The sequence below is a fragment of the Pristis pectinata genome, chromosome 8 (assembly GCF_009764475.1).
Source record: "Pristis pectinata isolate sPriPec2 chromosome 8, sPriPec2.1.pri, whole genome shotgun sequence".
Classification (NCBI taxonomy): domain Eukaryota; kingdom Metazoa; phylum Chordata; class Chondrichthyes; order Rhinopristiformes; family Pristidae; genus Pristis; species Pristis pectinata.
The window spans coordinates 102626917-102648205 of record NC_067412.1 but is presented as its reverse complement, the minus strand read 5'-3'; the positions used below and the strand labels follow the sequence as shown (position 1 = coordinate 102648205).

The 21289-nt window shown below is 43.7% G+C and overlaps 1 protein-coding gene across 1 annotated transcript in view; it reads left to right on the top strand.

The window, feature by feature from the left end:
* The window catches only part of phf6 (PHD finger protein 6), a 54738-nt gene that overhangs the window by 18619 nt on the left and 14830 nt on the right, over positions 1-21289 (top strand). Inside the window, exons 3-6 of the mRNA XM_052022343.1 lie at positions 4615-4779; positions 10548-10649; positions 15765-15898; positions 16014-16060. Coding sequence (XP_051878303.1) covers positions 4639-4779; positions 10548-10649; positions 15765-15898; positions 16014-16060 — 424 coding nt within the window. The 5' untranslated portion in view covers positions 4615-4638. The remainder of the gene's footprint in view (positions 1-4614; positions 4780-10547; positions 10650-15764; positions 15899-16013; positions 16061-21289) is intronic.

The window sequence follows — 21289 nt, the reverse complement described above, 5'->3', positions numbered from 1 at the left end:
GCACTGTGGTTGGCATGGACTTGTTGGGCTGAAGGGCCTGTATCTGTGACTCTATAGGTCACCCCTCAGTCCCCTGTGCTCCAAGGAATAACCTAGCCTGCTCAACCTCTCCCAATGACCCAGGCCCTTGAGTCCTGGCAACATTATCGTAAATCTTCTTTGCACTCTTTCCAGTGATATAGTGACACAAGAGACAACAGATACTGGAATCTATACTGGCTCTCTCTCCTCTACTCTTTTGGTCCAGAATGAAGGGTCTCAACTCAAAACATTGACTGTCCACTTCCCTTTACAAATGCTGCCTGACCCGCTGTCTCCCTCCAGCGGTTTGTTTTTGGCTTCAGATTCTAGCATCTGTAGTCTCTTGTGTCTCCATATCACTTTGTGTTTTCTGTTCAGTGAGTGCCTCTGCAAATACACTAGCCTTTTCTGTTCCTTCAGCTTTCCTGCATATTTTAATCAGTTAAGAGATCAGTAGAATATGAAGTAAAGATGTGTAATGGTGGCACTATGAAAAAATGATTATGGCGGAGAGAATGAAACTAGGATGTAGTGAAAGTATGACCTGTTAAGTTAATGCTGAATGTAGGTGATTTATTTTGTGTAAATGAGGTATTAATGTTTCATTCTGTCCCCATGTGGCTGTCTGTGTACCAGCCAAAAAGTGGGCACTGTTGTTTCGCTTTGTTCCCAAGCTGATGTTTCCCGGGAGCAGCAAACCACCTGTTTATGTATTAATGAAACTGGGTCTGATCTGCATTGCAAGCCCCTTTGCAGTGCCCGATATCACGCAAGGTAATTGTGTCATGTATCTTAGCCTGAACAAATCCCACTCTCAGAATTGCAGAGAAATCCAACAATGAAAGCAGACAACTATATCATGTCTCCAGCTTTGGCAAGTGTGTCAAATATTCACAATCATACAGTGTGGAAACTGGCCTTTCAGCCCATCAAGTTCCCATTCACACCAATCCCCTTTCACTCTCTCCAGGTTCCCATCAATTCCTCTCTTCTCTTCTCTACCCCCCTCCCCCCCCCCCCCCCCCCCCCCCACCCCCAGTTCTGTCTCTCACCTAGACACTAGGGCATTTTAACAGTGACTAATTTTACCTACTGACCCATGTGTCTTTGAAATTTGGGAGGAAACCCATGAAGTCACAGGAAAAAGTGTGCAAACTCCGCACAGCCCCAGAAGTCAGAATTGAACCTGGGTCGCTGGTGCTGAGAAGCAGCAGCTCTCTCATCTGTGAATCTATGCAGTTATTGGGTGGATTTGTCCTCTTTGTACTGTTCAAAGCTTTAATGTATGTTTTGGAGCAGCATTTAAAAACTATTAAAAATAACTGATGGTTAATTTTTGAACATTGTATTTTAAAAACTAAATTTGAAATTTATTTGTATTTGCTGTAATGTTTTGGAAGTGTATCTTATTCTTGTCTGTCTTCTGGCAGCCATAAAATCTCATTCAATTGAATTGGTGTTCTGATCTTGCTTTGCAGAGACCAGCAGTGGGTCATGGTGACATTATTCAGCAAGGATCTGTTAATTTTTTTGGTTTCTTTCTAACTTAGTGTCTAAGCACCAGGAATTACCAAGAACAATTTAAATAAATTTCAATTATTTCATTTGGATCAAAGAATGTAAATTGCCTAAAATTTTCCTTTTTCCTTTGCAATGATATGAATGGAGTTGCCAAACCAGCATCAGATCTAACCTGGCTCAGTGGGCAGATTTCCCACTGTTGCACTTGGCTTCTCGTTTGCTGTCTGAAAGAAGTTTTAAAATCTTTTTTAAATTGAAATCTTCAATTGCTCCACTGATCCTGCTGTTAAAACACTAATCTCAGAACATGTGAACTTATGTGGTCAATTTTGTAATTTCCTTATTTCTATTTAAATGTCCTTGTGTTCAGGTTAATGTTAATACTGCCATATTTGGAAGTCTTAGACGCTTTTAGCTTTTGGTTGATCAGATTGAAATTGTATTTTAGGTTTAATAAAACATTTTTCATTTTCATCTTTTATTGTGAATTGACGACACGGGGCGGCACAGTGGAGCTGCTGTCTCACAGCTGCAGCATCCCAGGTTCAGTCCTGAGCTCCATTGCTGTCTATGTGGAGTTTGCACTTTCACCCTGTGACTGCATGGGTTTCCTCCAGGTGCTCCTGTTTCCTCCCACATCCCAAAGGTGGTAGGTTAATTGGACACTGTAAATTGCTCCGAGTGTGTGGATGAGTGGTAGAACCTGGGTGGAATTGATGAGAATGTGAGGAGAATAAAATGGAATTAGTGGAAATGGGTGCATCTGCCATTCCCTTACCCACTTTCCCACTTGATCTAGATTCTGTTGTAACCTTAAGCAACCTTTTTCACTGTCTACTATACCACCATTGTTGGTATTATCTGCAAACTTGATAATCATGTCACCTACATTCTCTTACAAATAATATATTTATGATGTACCATAAAGTTCCAGCATCCATCCCTGCAGCACACCAATGGTCACAGGTCTGCAATCTGGAAAAGTAACCTTCTATGACCACCCTGTGTCTTGTACCACCAAGCCAATTTTGTATCTCGCCCTGGATCTCATGTATTCTGACCTCCTTGACCAGCCTACCGTGCAGGGCCTTGTTAAAAACCATGCTAAAGTCCATGCAGACAACACGTACCACCCTGCTGTCGTCATTTTTCTCAGTCACCTCCTCAGAAAACTCCATCAAATTTGTGAGACACGATCTCTGACAAATGAAACTATGCTGATTATCCCTAATCAGTCCTTGCCTTTCCAATTGCAGGTGAATCCTGTATCTCTCGGAATCCTATCCAGTAACTTCCCACCATTGATCTAAGACTCACGGCTTTTAGTTCCCTGGCTTGTCCTGTAGCCCTTCCTAAAGGCACAACATTAACCATCTTCAGTCTTCCAGACCTTACCTGTGGCAAATGAAGACACAAAAACCTCTGCCAGGGTTCCAGCAATCTCCTCTCTCGTTTTCCACAACGTCCTAGGATGCACCTGGTCAGGGGCTGGGGTTTTATCCACCTTTATACACTTTAAGATAGTCAATACCACCTCCTTTGTAATGTCGATATGCTTTTGGATATCACGATTCTCTTCCCTGAACTCATCAACTTTTGTGTCTTTCTCCACGGATGAGAAGTATTCATTTAAGACCTTGCCCCATCTCCTGAATATCTCATGAAGATAACTGAGCATCTGCACAGAACTTGAAATACAATCATATCTGTTTGGTTAAGTGTATAATGGTCATCATGTCATCTGGCATGGAAACGGGTGATTGAGCTCACCACGTCCACACCAACCAATGGACCCTATCTGTATTAATCCCATCTTCCAGCACTTTGCCTGCAGCCTCTATGCTGAGGCGATTCAAGTGCTTGTCTAAACATTTCTCAAATGCTGTCAGCGACTCTGCTTCCACCGTTCTCTTGGGCAGTATATTCCAGGTACTTGCCACTCTCTGGGTGGGGAAAAATGTTCCTCTCATCCCCTCTAAATCTTTTGCCCTTAACCCTAAATCTGTGTGCTTCAGTTTTACCTACCTCTGAAACGGGAATAATTTTGTGCAGTCTACCCAATCTATATCCCTCAAAATTTTATATACCTTAATCATTTTCTCTCTTTGCTTCCTCTACTTCAGGGATAACAGGCACAACTCCAGACTTGCCTCATAACTGAAATGCTCTATCCCAGGCAACATCCTGGTGAATATTCTCTGCAACCTCACCAGCACTATCCTTCCTATGACCCCCTCTGCCACGATGCTCTGTGTCCTATAGCCGAGTCAATTTTGGATCCAGTTTACTAACTTGTTCTGGCTTCCATAAGCCCCAACCTTTTTGGACCAGTCTCCCATGTGGGACATTGTCAAAGGCCTTACTGAAGTCCATGTTGTCCATATATGCTGCACTGCCATCATCAATGTACTTTGGTCAGTTGCGATCTGCCCTTGACAAAGCCATGCTTGCTATCTCTGATTAGTCTCTGCCTTTCGAAGTGATAAAAATAGTTGTTTTTGTATTTGTTTTTCTACTTATTCATATTTGTTTGCAACATAGGCTATTCAGGCCATTGAGTCTATGCCAGCTCTTAGAGCAGTCTCATCCATCCCGTGCCCTCACTTATTTTCCTTGTAACCTATTCTCATTCGCATGCCTATCAACTCTTCTTCCCTCCCCCACCCTCCCCGATTATGGGTAATTTACATCAGCCAATTAACCTACCAACTAACTCATCTCTTGAATTTGGGAGGAAACGAGAGCACTTGGGGGAACCCATACAGTCGCAGGAAGAATGTGCAAACTCCACCTAGACTGCATCGTTGATCAGAACTGTGAGACAGCTGTACTACCTGCAACGTCATTGTGACTCCCTGCATATAGTCAAGAGAATCTTGCATGATGTTATCTTAGTTTTCATTTTGAAAGAGTTCTCCCCATCTCTTCCCGTCTCCCCCATCCTTTGAATTGAACTTTTCAAGACATGCTGCTCATCAGCCTGATATTATAGATGGTTAAAAAGATATTGAAATTATGTCAAGTCTTCTTCCTAATCCATTCCAATTATTCACTAAGTCTTTCCATTTTAAGAAATTTCAGTTGGAAGCAATTTGAATGATGGCGGCTGATTCAAAGGGAAAGAGAAGGGGTTCAAGACAGCCAAAATGTGCTTTCTGTAAACTGAATAAGGAGGAACATTGTGGCCAGTTATTAGTTGCCCAAAGCCAGAAGATGGCAGCACATCACAGGTGTATGGTAAGTGAAGACAAGCAACAATAGTTTCTAAATCTAATTGATAATATTGTTCATTGCGTTTCCATATTCAAACTTCTCAAAAATTGCCAAATCCTAAGCATGGTGCTGATTAAATTGGTTTATCATTGTCACATGTACTGAGGTACAGTGGAAAAACTTTGTTTTGTGTGCCATGCATACGGATCATTTCATTACAACGGTGCATTGAGATAGTACAAGGAAAACCAATAACAGAATGCAGTGTTGCAATTACAGAGAAAGTGCAGTGCAGGCAGACAATAGGATGCAAGACCGTAACTAGGTAGATTGTGAGGTCAAGAGTCCATCTTATTCCTACTCGGGGACTGTTCAATAGTCTTATAACAACGGGATAGATGATGTCTTTGAGCCTGGTGGTATGTGCTTTCAGGCTTTTGTATCTTCTGTCCAATGGGAGAGGGTAGAAGACAGAATATCTGGGGTGGGTGGGGTCTTTGGTTATGTTGGCTGCTTTAGCGAAACAGGTTATTCTTTGCTGCTGATTTACTGGTGATGTGTGAGCCTTGCCTTTACGAGTATTGAAGAATTTGCCAAGAGCTAAGTCTTGTTTTTGCTTCACTTCTTCCAGAAGTCATGAGAGAATTTGGGGTTATGAACACCAAATTGACTCTGCCCCATTGGATGTGTGTAGCATTTACTGTCTCTACTGAGACATAAAACAGTACATCCACAGGAACAGGCCCTTTGGCCCACAATGTCTGTGCCGACTATGATGCCAATTTAAACATCCCATCTGCCTGCACATGGTTCATATCCCTCGATACCCTGCTTGTCTAAATGCCTCTTAAGTGATGGGATGTTGTTATATCTGCTTTATCACCTCCCTTGGAAATGTGTTTCAGGCAACTACAACTCACTATATGTTGGGGGTGGGGAGAATCTTGCTTCGTAAATCTCCATTAAACTTTCCTCCTCCCACATTAAAACTATGGCCTCTAGTATTTGATATTTCCACCCTGGGAAAGAGACCATCTACACTATCTATACCTCTCATAATTTTATAAACTTCTATCAGGTTGTCCCTCAGCCTCTGCTTCAGAGGAAAGAATCCAAGTTCATCCAACCTTATCGCCAATACTCTCCAATCAGAGCGACATTTTAGTGAACCTAATCTGCACCCTCTCCAAAGCCTCCACATCCTTCCTGGAATGCAGCGACCAGAGCTTCCCAACTTTTATGCTCAGCATCCTGATCGATGAAGGCAAGCATGCTTTGTACTTCTTTCCCACCCTATCTACTTGTTTTGCTACTTTCAGGGAGGTATGGATGCACCCCGACATCCTTCTGTACATCTGTGCACCTAATGGCCCTGCCATTTACTGTATACTTTCCTCTTGCATTCAAACTTCCAAAGTGCAACACCTCACACTTGTTCTGATTAAGATCCATCTGCCATTTCTTGGGCATCGTTAGCTTAATTAGTTTGGCACAGCATAGTGCGCTGAAGGGCCTGTTCTAGGTTCATAGCCTGTATTTCTAACTGATCTATATCCTGCTGTATCCTTTATCAGCCAGTTTTTGTGTTGTCTGCAAACTTACTAATCGGCCCTCCTACATTTTCATTCATATGTATCACAAACATGAAAAGAGAGCACATGTCCATGGATCAAAGTCAAAGTTGGGTTTATTGTCATGTGCACAAGTACATGTCTGCACAGGTGCAATGAAAAACGTACTTGCAGCAGCATCACAGGCACATAGCATCACATAAGCAGCATTCACAAGAAAAACATAAATTATACACAATTTTTACAAGAAAGAACACAATTAGAACGAAAAAACCCAAAGTGCATTGTAGTTCAAAGTGGTCACAGTGATGCTAAACTGTAGTGATTAGGGTCGTGCCTGTTGGTTCAAGAACTGAATGGTTGAAGGGAGGTTGGTGGTGTGGGACTTCAGGCTTTTGTACCTCCTGACCGATGGTAGCAGCGAAAAGATGGCATGGCCTGATGTTGCTTTATTGAGGCAGCCCCCACTGTAAATACTACCGATGGTGGGAAGGATGCACCTGTGATGTATCGGGCAGAGTCCACTGCTCTCTGCACCTTCTTGCATTCCTGCGCATTTGAATTGCTATACCAGACCGTGATGCGACCCGTCAGGATACTTTCAATAGTACATCTGTAAAGCTTGCTAGAATGTTCAGTGACAAGCCAAACATACTAAATCTTATAAGAAAGTAATGACACTGGCATGCTTTCCTTGTGATTACATCTATGTGCTGGGCCCAGGACAAGTCATTGGGTATGTTAACGCCCAGGAATTTAAAGCTGCAGGCTCTCCAAGTGATTCTCATTTGATCTAGTTCCTTCTGTTGCCTATGGAGAAGAGCTTCCTTGCTCTCATGTATCTGTCGGTCTTATCTACATTCCTATGTTGAAGTTCATGAAGGAAGTTTTTGGGTGGGAACTGTGCCTGTTAATCTAATGTAGTGCAAACAGAATGAGCTCCCTAAAGAAAGGTTGTGAAGAATGGTAAGTAGATCATTTTTAATTTGGTTATATCAAATCCATTTAAATACTTTCATGTGTGTGTTTTTAAATTTAATTTCAATTTAATTTAAAAAAAAATGCTAACAGTTTGAAGAGCTTAGTGGCAGGAGCACACCAGTGATAAAGATCCTTCTGGGTGTGTAGTTGGCCATTAATGTTATTAGCGGAGTTCTGATGACTGGGCCATGCTGATGTGTTAGGAGCCACCCTCCCTTTGGAAGACTGTACCTGGAACCATATTGTACACCATGGGAACAGACCCTTTGGCTCAATTTGTCCATGATGACTGCCTGCGCTAATCTTATTTGCCTGTATTTGGCCCATATCCCTCTAAACCTTTCCTGTCCATGTAAGATAAGACAAGATTTCTTTATTAGTCACATGTACGTCGAAACACATAGTGAAATACATCTTTTGTGTAGAGTGTTCTGGGGGCAGCCCGCAAGCGTTGCCACGCTTCCGGCGCCAACATAGCATGCCCACAACTTCCTAACCCGTACGTCTTTGGAATGTGGGAGGAAACTGGAGCACCCGGAGGAAACCCACACAGACACGGGGAGAACGTACAAACTCCTTACAGCGGCCCGATTTGAACCCAGGTCGCTGGCGCTGTAAAGTGTTACGCTAACCGCTACACTACCATGCCTGCCCATTCCTCTGCAGTTGCACTACCAACCTGTGTGATATTTACCTCTTCAATTATTGTCTTTGCCGCAGGCTGTGTCTGCCTGATCCATTTGTACATGTTGTTCAGGATTTCCCGTGCCCCTCTCAACTCAGGTTTAGAGGAATGCAGGACCTCTTCAAAGATATTGTATGCTCTCAATGATGTTGCTCACCCTATGTTGATAGGCCCTGCAATACAAGGTGTTGCGTGTGTGAAACATGTTGCACAGGTCACCAACCTCTTTTTCTCGAGATATCTGTCCAAATTGTAATTGTACCTGCCTCTGCAGCTTGTTGCACATAAAACCCCCACCCTCTGTGTGGAAAAACTTGCCCCTTAGATCCCCTTTCAATTTCTTTTCCCCCCACCCAAGCAGTCCAGTTCTATCCAACCTGTCCTTGTAATTCAAGCCCTCGTCTCAGCAACGTTCCTGTGAAACTTTTCTGCACCACTTCTAGCTTAATCACATCCTTCCTATAGCACGGCAACCAAAACTGCACACAGTCCTCCAGATGAGGTCTAACCAACGATTTGCAGAATTGTAACATGATGTCCCAACTCTTGTACTTGATGCCTCATCTGATGAAGGCAAGCATGCCATGTGCTTCACTACCCTGTCTGCCTGTGTCTTCGCTTCCAGGGAACTACGTACTTGTACCTCAAGATCCCTCTGTTCTGCAATACTTGTCAGGGCCCTGTCGGTCACTGTGCATGTCCTGGCCTGTTTTAACTTTGCAAAATGCATCACTGTGCATTTGTCTGAGTTAAATTCCATCAGCCATTCCCTTGCCCACTTTCCCAGTTGATCTCGATCCTGTTGTAACCTTAGACAACCTTCTTCACTGTCCACTATACTACCAATTTTGGTATCATCCGCAAACTTGCTAATCATGCTACCTATGGTCTCTTCCAAATCATTATTTATGGCAAACAGTAAAGGACCCAATCCCTGCAGCACACCATTGGTCACAGGTCTGCAATTTGAAAAGCAATCCTCTACTACCATACTGTATCTCGTACCACCAAGCCAATTCTGTATCCAATTTGCTTTCTCACCCTGAATCCCATGTAATGTAACCTTCTGGACCAGCCCACCATCGAAGAGCTTGTCAAAGGCCTTGCTAAAGTCCAAGTAGACAAGGTCAACCGCTCTGGCCTCCTCAATCCTTTTGATCACCTCCTCAAAACAAAAAGCAATCAAATTTGTGAGACACTGTTTCTCACACAGAAAGCCATGCTGACTATCCCTAATCAGTCCTTTCATTTCCAAATGCAGATAGATCCTGCCTTTTAGAATCCCCTGCAATAATTTTCCTACTACTAATGTTAGGCTCAGCGGCCTGTAGTTTCCTGGCTTGTCCTTCCAGCCCTCCTCAAATAAAGGGACAACATTAGCCATCCAGTACCTCACCCCATGGCTAACAGATATACATAAATCTCCATCAGCATCCCTGCAATGTCTTCCCTTGCTTCCTACTATATCCTAGTTAGTTCCCGGGGATTTATCCTCCTTTATGTGCTAGGACAAACATCATGATTTTGGGGCAGACCATTCAATGGAAAATAACACTACATGGGGTAGTATCATAGACAGTGAAGATGGTTATCAAAAACTTGATCATCTGGGTAAATGAGCTGAGGAATGGCAAATGGTGTTCAATCCAGTTAAGTGCGAGGTGTTGCTTTTTGGGAAGTCAAACCACGGTAGGACTTTCACAGTGAACAGTAGAGCCCTGGGGAGTGCTATAGAACAGAGATACCTAGGAGTCCAAATATGTAGTTCCCTGTAAGTGGTGTGGACAGAGTGGTGAATAAGGCATTGGGCATGCTGGCCTTTATCAGTCAGGGTGTTAAGTATAGGAGTTGGGATGTGATGTTGCAGTTGGTGAGCCCATACCTGGAGCATTATGTACAGTTTTGGTCACCCTGAGAAAGACCTCATTAAGCTAGAAAGAGTGCAGAGAAGATATGTAAGAATGTTGCCAAGACTTAAGGGCCTGTGTTCCAGGGAGAGGTTGGGCCAGCTCAGACTTCATTCCTTGGAGCATAGGAAGCTAAGGGGTGATCTTGTAGGGATGTATAAAGTCATGAGGGGCATAGATAGGGTTGATGCACACAGTCTTTTTCCCAGGGAAAGGGAATCAAAGACTAGAGGGCATAGATTTAAAGTGAGAAGGGAAAGATGTAAAAACGACCTGAGGGGCAACTTTTTCACGCAGAGGGTGGTGAGTAAGTGGTTGAGACACGTACAATAACAACATTTAAAAGATACCTGGACAGGTATGTGAATAGGAAAGGTTTAGAAGGATATGGGCTAAATGTATGACTAGCTTAGATGGGCATCTTGGTTTGCATGGACAAATTGGGCCTTTATTACTCTGATTCTATCTGGTCCATTCCCTGCTCCCATTTGCCATGATTTCTCAGGAGACTATGATCTGGATGCCAAATAAATTTATGTGCCGTGTGTTAAACTAAGAGGTTCAATTTTGTCATCTAACTGATTCTGCAAAATGATAGCATATTTATGTGAATAGCAAGCTGATAGTGCATTTTCTTGCTATTTCTAGTTATTTTCATCTGCACTAGTGACTACACATTCTGAGAATGAGACTCTTGGAGGATTCTTGCTTGAGGATATTAAGAAGGAAATAAAAAGAGGAAATAAACTGGTATGTGCAGTAAATTTTGATATGTATGCAAACTTTCCAGAAACTTACTGTGATTATTGTGAATTATATGGACAAGAGGAAGAATGGTTACAATTTTATGTTGAACATATGTAATTCCACTGTTCCAGTTTCTCGTCCCTGGAGTTCTCCATTCCCTGTCCCATGGAGAAAGCCACCTTGTGGTGCAGCATTAAATTGTACCATTCTGACCAAAAACAAATTACTTTCAACAGTAGCCAGATTGGTATTGGTTTATTTTTGTCACTTGTACCGAGGTACAGTGAAAAACTTGTCTTGCAAACCGATCATACAGGTCAATTCATTACACAGTGCAGTTACATTGAGTTAATACAGAGTGCATTGAGGTAGTACAGATAACAAACAATAACAATACAGAGTAAAGTGTCACAGCTACAGAGAAAGTGCAGTGCAATAAGGTGCAAGGTCACACAAGGTAGATTGTGAGGTCAAAGTCCATCTCATTGTATAAGGGAACCGTTCAATAGTCTTATCACAGTGGGGTAGAAGCTGTCCTTAAGTCTGGTGGTAGGTGCCCTCAGGAGAGAAGAGAGAATGTCCCGGCTGAGTGGGGTCTTTCATTATGCTGGCTTCTTCACCAAGACAACGAGAGATAAAGACAGAGTCCAAGGCAGCATCTGAGGAAAGAGAAAGAGTTTGCGTTTCAGGTTCAAGACCCTTCATCAGAACTCTTCTGATAGAGGGTCTCAGACCTGAAATGTTAACTCTTTTTCTCTTTCTACAAATACTGCCTGACCTGCTAATTGTTTACAGCATTTTCTGTTATTTAAACTTCAGATTTCCAGTATCTGCTTTTGATTTTTCCACCATCCAGAAGAACTGGAGTTTCATTTCTAGTCCTTGATGAGATTGCTGATTTACCCAGATGCATTCGTGCTGGTTTGACTAGCTTCAGCTCTTGTAGATTAGCAAGATTTTTGACAGTTTATCTCTGCTTCTCCCCACAGATGCTGCCCAATCTGCTGAGTATTTCTAAAATGTTCCATTATTCTTTGATGCACAGAATTGTGATTCTGCTGTCCACACCATTTTCCAACAGGGGCCACTTCAGCTTGTAAAAGATGGATTGTTGAAAGATCAAGACTGGTATCAGGATGTGTGGAGGATAAATAGTAAAATGGTCGAATCGGGCTTAATAGCCTTTTTCCAGTTAAACATTTTATGTAGTCCCTAATCGTGCAACATTTCAGGAGGGGGAGGTTATTTAATTGAACCCCTTCTCATCCAGTGACATTGTGGTTGATCTGTGATCTAACCACATAACCATTGCTTCTTGCACTTTAATACCTGCAGTGAAAAGAAAATGTCAGTTTCAGATTGAAAGCTAACAATTCATTGAATTGTGGAACTTTACTACACATCGTACCAGACAAAAATGGATGAGGTTAATCCCAGGAACATAAGAACTTGGAAGTAGATCGCCTCGAGACTCCCCTGCCATTAAATATGCTCATGGCTGATCTATGCTGGCCTTAACAACTATTCTGTCCCAGCTTCCCATAACCCTAAATTCTTCAACCTTTCAAATATTTATCTATCTGTACATTGTCCTTGTACGTGCCTCTACCACTTCTCTCGCAGCATGTTACACATACTCACCAACCTCTGTGTGCAAAATGTTGTCCTTCAGGTCCTCTTTAAATTGTTCCCCTTGCACCTTAAACCTATGCCCTCTAGTTTTAGAATCCTCTGCCCTGGCAAAAAGAATGTGACCATTCACCTTTCCTATGCCTGTCATGATTTCATATATCTCCATGAGGTCACCCTTCAGCCTGTGTAGCCACTTTCAGGGAACGATGTATTTGTACCCCTTGGTCTCTCTGTTCTACAATACTCATCAGGGCCCTGCTATTTACTGTGTAAATCCTGCCCTGGTTTAACCAACCAAAATGCAAGATTTGCACTTGTCCAAGTTAAATTCTATCTGCCATTGCCAGTTGATCTAGATGCTGTTGAAATCATGGATAGCCGCCTTCACTGTCCACTATGCCACCAATTTGGTGTCATTTGCAATTATACTAACCATGCCACCTACATTCATCATCTATATCAACAATTTGGATGAGGATAACAGTGGACCCAGCACCTATCCCTGTGGCACACTGCTGGTCATTGGCTTCCAACTTGAAAAACAACCCTCCACTACACCCCACCGTCTCCTGCCTTCATGCCAATTTTGTATCCAATTGGCTAGCTCATCCTGGATCCCATGTGACCTAACATTCTGGAGCAGCCAATCATGCAGAACTTTGTCAAAAGCCTCGCTAAATTCCATGTGGACAACGTCTACTGCCCTGCCTTCATCAATCCTCTTGGTCACCTCTTCAAAATACCTCAAAAGTCATGAGACACAATTTCCCATGCACAAAGCCATGCTGATTACCCCTAATCAGTCCTTGCCTTTCCAAATGCTGGTTGATCCTATCTCATAATCCTTTCTGGTAACATTCCCACCACTGATGTCAGCCTGAAGTTTCCTGGTTTGGCCTTGCAGAACAATGAAGGCAGAACATTGGCCACCTTCCAGTTTTCTGGTACCTCACCCATGGCTAACAATGATACAAATATGTCTGCCAGGGCCCCAGCAATTTCTTCCTTCCCTTCCCACAATGTCATAGGATACACTTGGTCAGGTGCTGGGTACTGATCCACCTTTATGTGCTTTAAGACCACCAACACCTCTTCTATAATGTGGATGTGTTTAACGATGACACTTTTTTTCCCTGAATTCCCTAGCTTCTGTGACCTTCTCTACAGTAAATACAGATGAGAAATATTCATTTAAGACCTCGCTCATCTCCTGTGGCTTCACACAGGTGACAACATTAATTCTTAAGGAGCCCAATTCTCTCCCTAGTTACCCTTGTGCTCTTAAGATACAATAATTTAATAGTCTCAACATTGAAGCCCTAATCGTTTATATACAGAAGTTGGGGGGCTACTAATGTAGTATTTAGGTATACAGTCTAATATTCCATGTCTCCTGATGATGCAAAGCTTGTTGGCTATTAGGATGCAGAGATGTTTGAGGAAATAAAGGCAACTTAAGTGAATAGACAAAGAGAAGGCAGATGGAATATAAGCTGGTTATTTGTGAGGTGATCCACTGTGGTCAGATAAATAGGAAGGTGGACTGTTTTTAAACTACGGAGAATTTGGAGGATGTTGGTGTTCTTGGACCTGTGTTCCTTTGGGAAATGATGAAAATAGTCTTGGAATGCAGCATGGAAACAAGCTCCTGACCCCATTGTATCTGCATTGATTCGCATGGGAAGGTTCAGCAAACAAGTAGAAGGACAAACAGTGTAACTATTTAAGAAAAGTGTAGCTATTTCTCAGGGCCCTGCAGAGACTGCATTTCAAATATTGTGTACAGCTCCCTACGTAAGGGAGATTGTATTTGCAGTAGACAGAGTCCTGTGCAGGTTCACCAGATTGTCACCGGGGGGAGGTGGGGGTGGTCTACATTGTCTTGTTTAGAAGAATGAGAGGTGATTTCATTCTTTTTGGCCTTGTCAGGATTGGTGGGGATTGATGTTTCCCCTAATTTCATGTGTTTGGAATTGGGGAGGGTGATCACAGTCTCAAAATCAGGTTATAGCCATTCAGGACATATGTGAGAAATCTGTTTATCCAGAGGGTTTGGATTCTTTGGAATTCATTATCCAAGTGGCCAGTGGACAGGAAATGTCTCCCCTTACACCCTGTACACTCCCACTGTTTGTTACTATTAGGTAGCTGGAATCACTGCTAATGCTGTCTTATTTTTGCACTTGTCAAAAATGTGCCTATATATTTCTCCTGTCTCCCCTAGTGTTGGGAATGTGGATAATGTATCAATGCAATTACTCCTTTTAGTTTCTCATCAACCCATAATTGTTGATTGTTTCAGTATATCATCTCTGCTTACCACTTTAAATGTTTTGCTAACCAATAATGGCATGCTTCCTGTATCACCCTCATCTGAATGTTGACCTTCCAATCCTGCCTATCTTTATGCCATATTTCATTAATGAGCAGGTCATACTCCTATATGTCTATTTATGCTCTTAGTTCATCATTCGTGAACTACTAGTATTGAAGTATAAACCATCAAGAAATGCCAAAATAACTTTTCTTTTTTTTCCAGACTCTGTTTTTCCTACCTTCCTGACCTATTTACTAAAACTCTAACTGGTCTCCTTCCTGAGATTGCTGTGAGATTCCTTACCCCTCCCTCTACCACCTCCTGCCCAGCTAGTTTAAACTCTTCCCACAAGAATGTTTGTCCCAGCCCTGTTTAAATGCAACCTGTCTAGCCTTTTCTGCTACTTTTTCTGTCATAGAAAAACTGCCACGACAAGTTTTTACATCACATCTGATTGCCCCCCCGGGTGCAATTTACCATTATTATCCACATTCCTAACAAGGGGGAGGTAAAAAGAAATATGTAGGCAAATTTCTGACAAGTTCAAAAATAACAAAGCATTAGTAGTGATTCCACCTCCATTGCCAGACCTTGTCCCTAAACTTCAAGAATCAAAGGCTTGTTTCAACCAGTTTTTGCAGAAAGATTTCAAAATTCTACTATTGTAGAAAATTGTCATGACCCTTCCTGAAAGGCCTGCTGATGTAGTTTGTGACAATACTCTGAACCTTCATTGAACCAAGAGAGAAGACTGAAACTGAGTACCCCTCTTTCTTTTCTTTTGTCTCAAGGACCTGATATTGTTATCCATAAAAAGTGCTGGAGGAACTCAGCAGGTCAGGCATCATCCATGGAGGGAAATAAACAGTCGACGTTTCGGGCTGAGACCCTTCATCAGGACTGGAAAGGAAGAAGGCTGAAGCTAGAATAAGGTGGTGGGGGAGGGGGAGGAGCACCTGCAGGCAGGATGCTCACCTATCGACTGTTTATTTCCCTCCCTGGGTGCTGCCTGACCTGCTGAGTTGCTCCAGCACCTTTTGTGTATTGTTCCAGATTCCAGCATCTGCAGAATTTTTTGTGTTTCCGATATTGTTATCCACCATTTTTTTGTTGTACTGAGACACCAGTGATATCTGTATGTTTATACCAGTTTGTCTTTCTTGCCACAGAGCTGCTCTTGCTGTCACCGCCCAGGGGCAACAATTGGATGTGACGTAAAAACTTGTCGTAGAACTTACCATTACTATTGTGCAAAGCTTGACAAAGCTCAAATAAAGGAAGATCCATCTCAGGGGATATATTTGTATGTATAAAGCAGTGCTCTTACACTTTTGTGTGGCTATTATATTTGTGCTTGTATAACTGTTTCATGTGCTGCATAACATTGACCTGCACTTGTTAAATCCATTTCTCAACAGGATTCTCTGCCAAAAGCATAAAGAAGGTGCAGAGGATTCCAGCGAGGGTAAGTGATGCAGTAAAATTTGGTATAATTCATTAAGTTATTTGCTAACTTGAATCCAATTTTCTTTTCCTTCTACATTGTTTTCTGTGTAGCATCACTATTGTTAACTCGTTGGGCTCAGCTGTATTGCTGACACCTGTTTAGTGCTGGACTGCATTTTTTTTATCCTTTTAGAACAACAGACTAAGCACACATACACAATTGCAGTAATACAGGATCTGGGTTTTATTGAGATATTATGTTCATGATTCCCAGGTGGTGGTATACAATTAGGAAGGCAAACAGCATGCAAGAGGATTTGAGTATAAGGGTAAAGGCATGTGGTGAGGCCAATGGGCAGGCATGGTAGTGTAGTGGTTAGCATAATGCTATTACAGTGCCAGCGACCTGGGTTCAATTCTCGCCGCTGTCTGCAAGGAGTTTGTACGTTCTCCCCGTGTCTGCGTGGGTTACCTCCAGGTACTCTGGTTTCCAAAGATGTACGGGTTGGGAAGTTGTGGACATGCTATGTTGGTGCTGGAAGCGTGGCGACACTTTGGGACTGCCCCCAGAATACTCTACGCAAAAGATGCATTTCACTGTGTTTCTATGTATGTGTGACTAATAAAGAAATCTTATCAACAGAAATGTGTAGGATATGCTCGAATAGAGGGAGCACAATTTATAGAATTTGCGCTCCTTTCCCTCCCTACTCCCTGATCAGATACAATTACTACACTTACCTTAAGACAGATCATAGAATCATAGAATAGTACAGCACAATACAGGCCCTTCGGTCCACAATGTTGTGCTGACCTTTAAACCTCGCCTAAGACTATCTAACCGCTTCCCCCCGCATACCCCTCTATTTTAAATTCCTCCATATGCTTATCTAGCAGTCTCCTCCCTTGACTGCTTTAGCAGCCTGGGATACATTTCCTCAGATCCTGGGATTTTATCTGGAGCAACACACGAGATGCTGGAGGAGTTCAGTGGGTCAGGCAGTATCTATAGAGAAAAATCAATAATGTTCAATGTTTAGGGTCGAGATTCTTCAGCTGGATTGAAAGATAGAGGGGAGATAGCCAGTATAGAAAGGTGGAGATAAGGGGTATGGGGGGGGGGGGGGGGGGGGGGGGTTTGTTTTGGCGGAGGAGCGAGGGTTAATAGGCAGATAGGGGACGGGAGAGTGGGAATGGTGCCAGAAGCTGGGAGGTGATAGAAGTGATAAAGGGCTGAAGATGATGGAATCTAAAAGATGAAGGTGGAGCATGGAATGGAGAGGGAGGTGGGGAGGGTGGAGGGGTACTCGTGGTAGAAGTGTGTGGGTAATGGGCAGATGGAGAGACTGGAGAAAGAGACATGGTGATGGGGGTTGGGTAGTTCAGGAGGAGAGAGAAAAGGGACAGAGGAGGAGCAGTTACCGGAAGCTGGAGAATTCAATGCTCATGCTGCCAGGCTGTGGGCTGCCCAGGCAGAATTTGAGGTGCTGTTCCTGTAGTTTGCGTTTAGTCTCAACTTGGCAGTAGAGGAGACAGAGGACAGACATGTCAGTGTGGGAATGAGAAGGAGAGTTAAAATGAATGGCACGATCCAGATCCAGGAGATCTGCCCTGCCACGACAGATGGAGCGAAGGTGTTTGGCGAAGCCATCGTCCAGTTTGCGTCCGCTCTCACTGATGTAGAGGAGGCCAAAACGGGAGCACCGTTGCAATAAATAACACTGAGGAATATACATGTGAAAGACTGCCTCAACTGGAAGGGCTGTTTAGGGCCCTGGATAGTGGAGAGGGAGGAGGTGTAGGGACAGGTGTTCCACCCCTTGCAGTTACAGAGGAGAGATTTTGGGGAGGGATGAGCAGACAAGGGAGTCTTTTTTTTTAGCTAAATGTATTTTGAAGTAAGACCAGGAAAGCTTTTAACGCATCGAGTGAACCTTCCCTTTGATATCTGAAGGAAGGCAACATCTAACACACGCTGCCTGACCTGAGTTCCTCAGCATCTCGTGTTGCTACAGATTCCAGGACCTGCAGTCTCTGGGAATTTATCCACCCTTCAGCCCACTGACATCTAATACCTCTCTTTTTTAATGATGTTCCATAGTTTCTCCATTGACCTCCCTGAACTCTTCAACTACAATGCCCTTCTCCTGAGTGAATATAGATGAGGTATTCATTTAAGATCTTGCCTGCATCTTCCATGCACAGATTGCCAGTTTATCCATAAATGAGCCCGACTCTTTGCAGTTTACTGACGTGCTCTTTAATAGAACATAGAATATTACAGTATGGTACAGGCCCTTCGGCACACGATGTTGTGCTGACCTTTTAGCCTACTCTAAGATCAATCTAACCATTTCCTCCCACATACCCCTCCATTTTTTCCATCATCCATGTACCTATCTCTTAAATGTCCATAATGTATCTGCCTCTACCAGCACCTCTGGCAGCACGTTCCACACACACACCACTCTCTGTGTAAAAAAAAAACACACACCTTACCTCTGATTCCTTCCGCCCCCGCACTTTCCTCCAGTCACCTTAAAATTATGCCCCCTCGTGTTAGCCATTTCTGCCCTGGGAAAAAGTCTCGCTGTCCACTCGATCTATCATCTTGTACACCTCTATCAGGTCACCTCACATCCTCCTTCACTCTGAAGAGATAAACCCTAGCTTGCTCAACCTCTCCTCATGAGACATGCTCTCCAATCCAGGCAGCATCCCGGTAAATCTCCTCTGCATCCTTTCTAAAGCTTCCACATCCTTCCTATAGTGAGGCGAACAGAACTGAACACAATATTCTAAGTGTGGTGTAACCAGAGTTTTATAGAACTGTAACATTACTTCGCAGCTCTTGAATTCATCCCCCAACTAATGAAGGCCAACACGCTATATGTCTTCATAACAACCCCATCAACTTGCGCAGCAACTTTGAGGGATCTATGTACTTGGACCCGAAATTCCCTCTGTTCCACCCCACTGCTAAGAAACCTGCCATTAACCCTGTATTCTGCCTTCAAATTCAACCTTCTAAAGTGAATCACTTCACACTTTTCCTGGCTGAACTCCATCTGACACTTTCTCAGCCCAGCTTTGTATCCAATCAATGTTCCGTTCTAACTCTCGACAACCTTCTACATTATGCACAACACCACCACCCATCGTGTCACCTGAAAACTTAATTACCCACCCTTCCACTTCCGCATCCAAGTCATTTATAAAAATCACAAAGAGCAGGGGTCCCAGAACAGATCCCTGTGGAACACCACTGGTCACCAACCTCCACGCAGAATACACTCCATCTACAAATACCCTCTGCCTTCCATGGAGAAGCCATTTCTGAATCCACACAGCCATGTTTCCCTGGATCCCATGCCTCCAGATCCTCTGACCCTATCATGGGGAACCTTATCAAACATCTTACTGAAGTTCCTATACACTACATCCACTGCTTTATCCTCAATGTGTTTTGTCACATACTCAAAGAATTCAATCAGGCATGTGAGGCAATACCTGCCCCTTACTAAGCCACGTTGACAGTCACTAATCAGACTATGCTTCTCCAAATGCTCATAAATCTTGTCCCTGTTATTTTTGCACCTTTCTGGAATCTGCCTCTCGATCTGTTCCTCAGTGTCTCTGTTGCTATTGGGGGGTCTGTAGAATACTCCCAATAGAGTGATTGCTCCCTTGTTTCCACCCACACTGACTCAGTGGACGATCCCTCCAGGACGTCTTCCCTTTCTGCAGCTGTGATACTGTCCCTGATTAGCAATGCCACTGCCCCACCTCTTTTACCTCCTAAACCCCGGAACATCCAGTGGCCATTCCTGCCCTTGTGACAGCCAAGTCTCTGTAATGGGCACACCATCGTAGTTCCATGTACTGATCCATGCTCTAAGTTCATCACCCTTGTTCCTAATACTTTTTGCATTAAAATAGACACACTTCAGCCCATCCAACTGACTGCAATTTTGCCCTATCAACTGCCTATCCTTCTTCACAGTCTCTCTACACGCTGCATCAACCTGTACGCCAACTGCCCCAACCTCTGACCTATCACTCGGGTTCCCATCCCCCTGCCAAACTAGTTTAAATCCTCTGCAACAGCTCTAGCAAACCTGCCTGCAAGCATATTGGTTCCCTCCCCCCAGTTCAGGTGTAACCCATCCCTTTTGTACAGGTCATAACTTCCGCAGAAGAGATCCCAATGATCCACAAATCTTAAACTCAGCCCCCTGAACCACTTTCTCAGCCACACATTCATCCACCAAATCAACCTATTCTTACCCTCACTGGCGTGTGGTACAGGCAGCAATCCAGAGATTACTACCCTTGAGGTTCTGCTTTTCAGCTTCCTACCTAGTTCCCTATATTCACTTTTCAGGACTTCATCCTTTTTCCTACGTATGTCGTTGGTACCAATGTGTACCAGAACTTCTCCCTTTAGAATGCTGTGGACCCGATCTGAGACATCCCTGACCCTGGCATCTGGGAGTCTCTTTCATGTCCACAGAATCTCCTGTCTGCTCCCCTAACTGTGGAGTCCCCTATCACTGCTCTCCTCTTCTCCCCCCCTTCCCTTTTGAGCCACAGAGTCAGATTCAGTGCCAGCGACCTGACCGCTGTGGCTTTCCCCTGGTAGGTCATCCCCGCTCTTCCCACCCCCCCCCCCCCCCCCCCACCCCAACAATATCCAAAGCAGTATAGCCATTATTGAGGGGGACAGCCACAGGGATACCTGCCTATTCCCTTCCCCTGTCCTGATAGCCACCCAGCTACCTGCCTGCTGCAACTGAGGTGTGGCTACCTCCCTGTAACTTTTATCTATCACCTCCTCATTCTCCTGTATGAGATGAAGGTCATCCAGCTGCAGCTCCGGTTCCGTAACACAGTCTGTAAGGAGCTGAAGCTGGGTGCACCTTCTGCAGATGCACTTATCAGGGATATTTGAGAGCTCCCACATCTGGCAGGAAGAACACACTATTGACCCTGGATCCATTGTCACTACTTTAGCTGGGCACTAGAGACCGAGAGTGCCGCTTCTCGCTCCAAGTCACGGGCCTCGCTACCTGGAAAAGAACTGGGTCCCAAAACTCGCCTCTTTATATGGCTCCCACTTCTTGCTCAGAGTCCCACTTCTTGCTCCATGACATAGCCCTTGATCCTAACCCTACCTGGAAGAGAACTGAGTTATACTTTAGGTAATATACTTTGGGTTTCCCTTAATCTGGTCTGCCCTGTTTGGCCC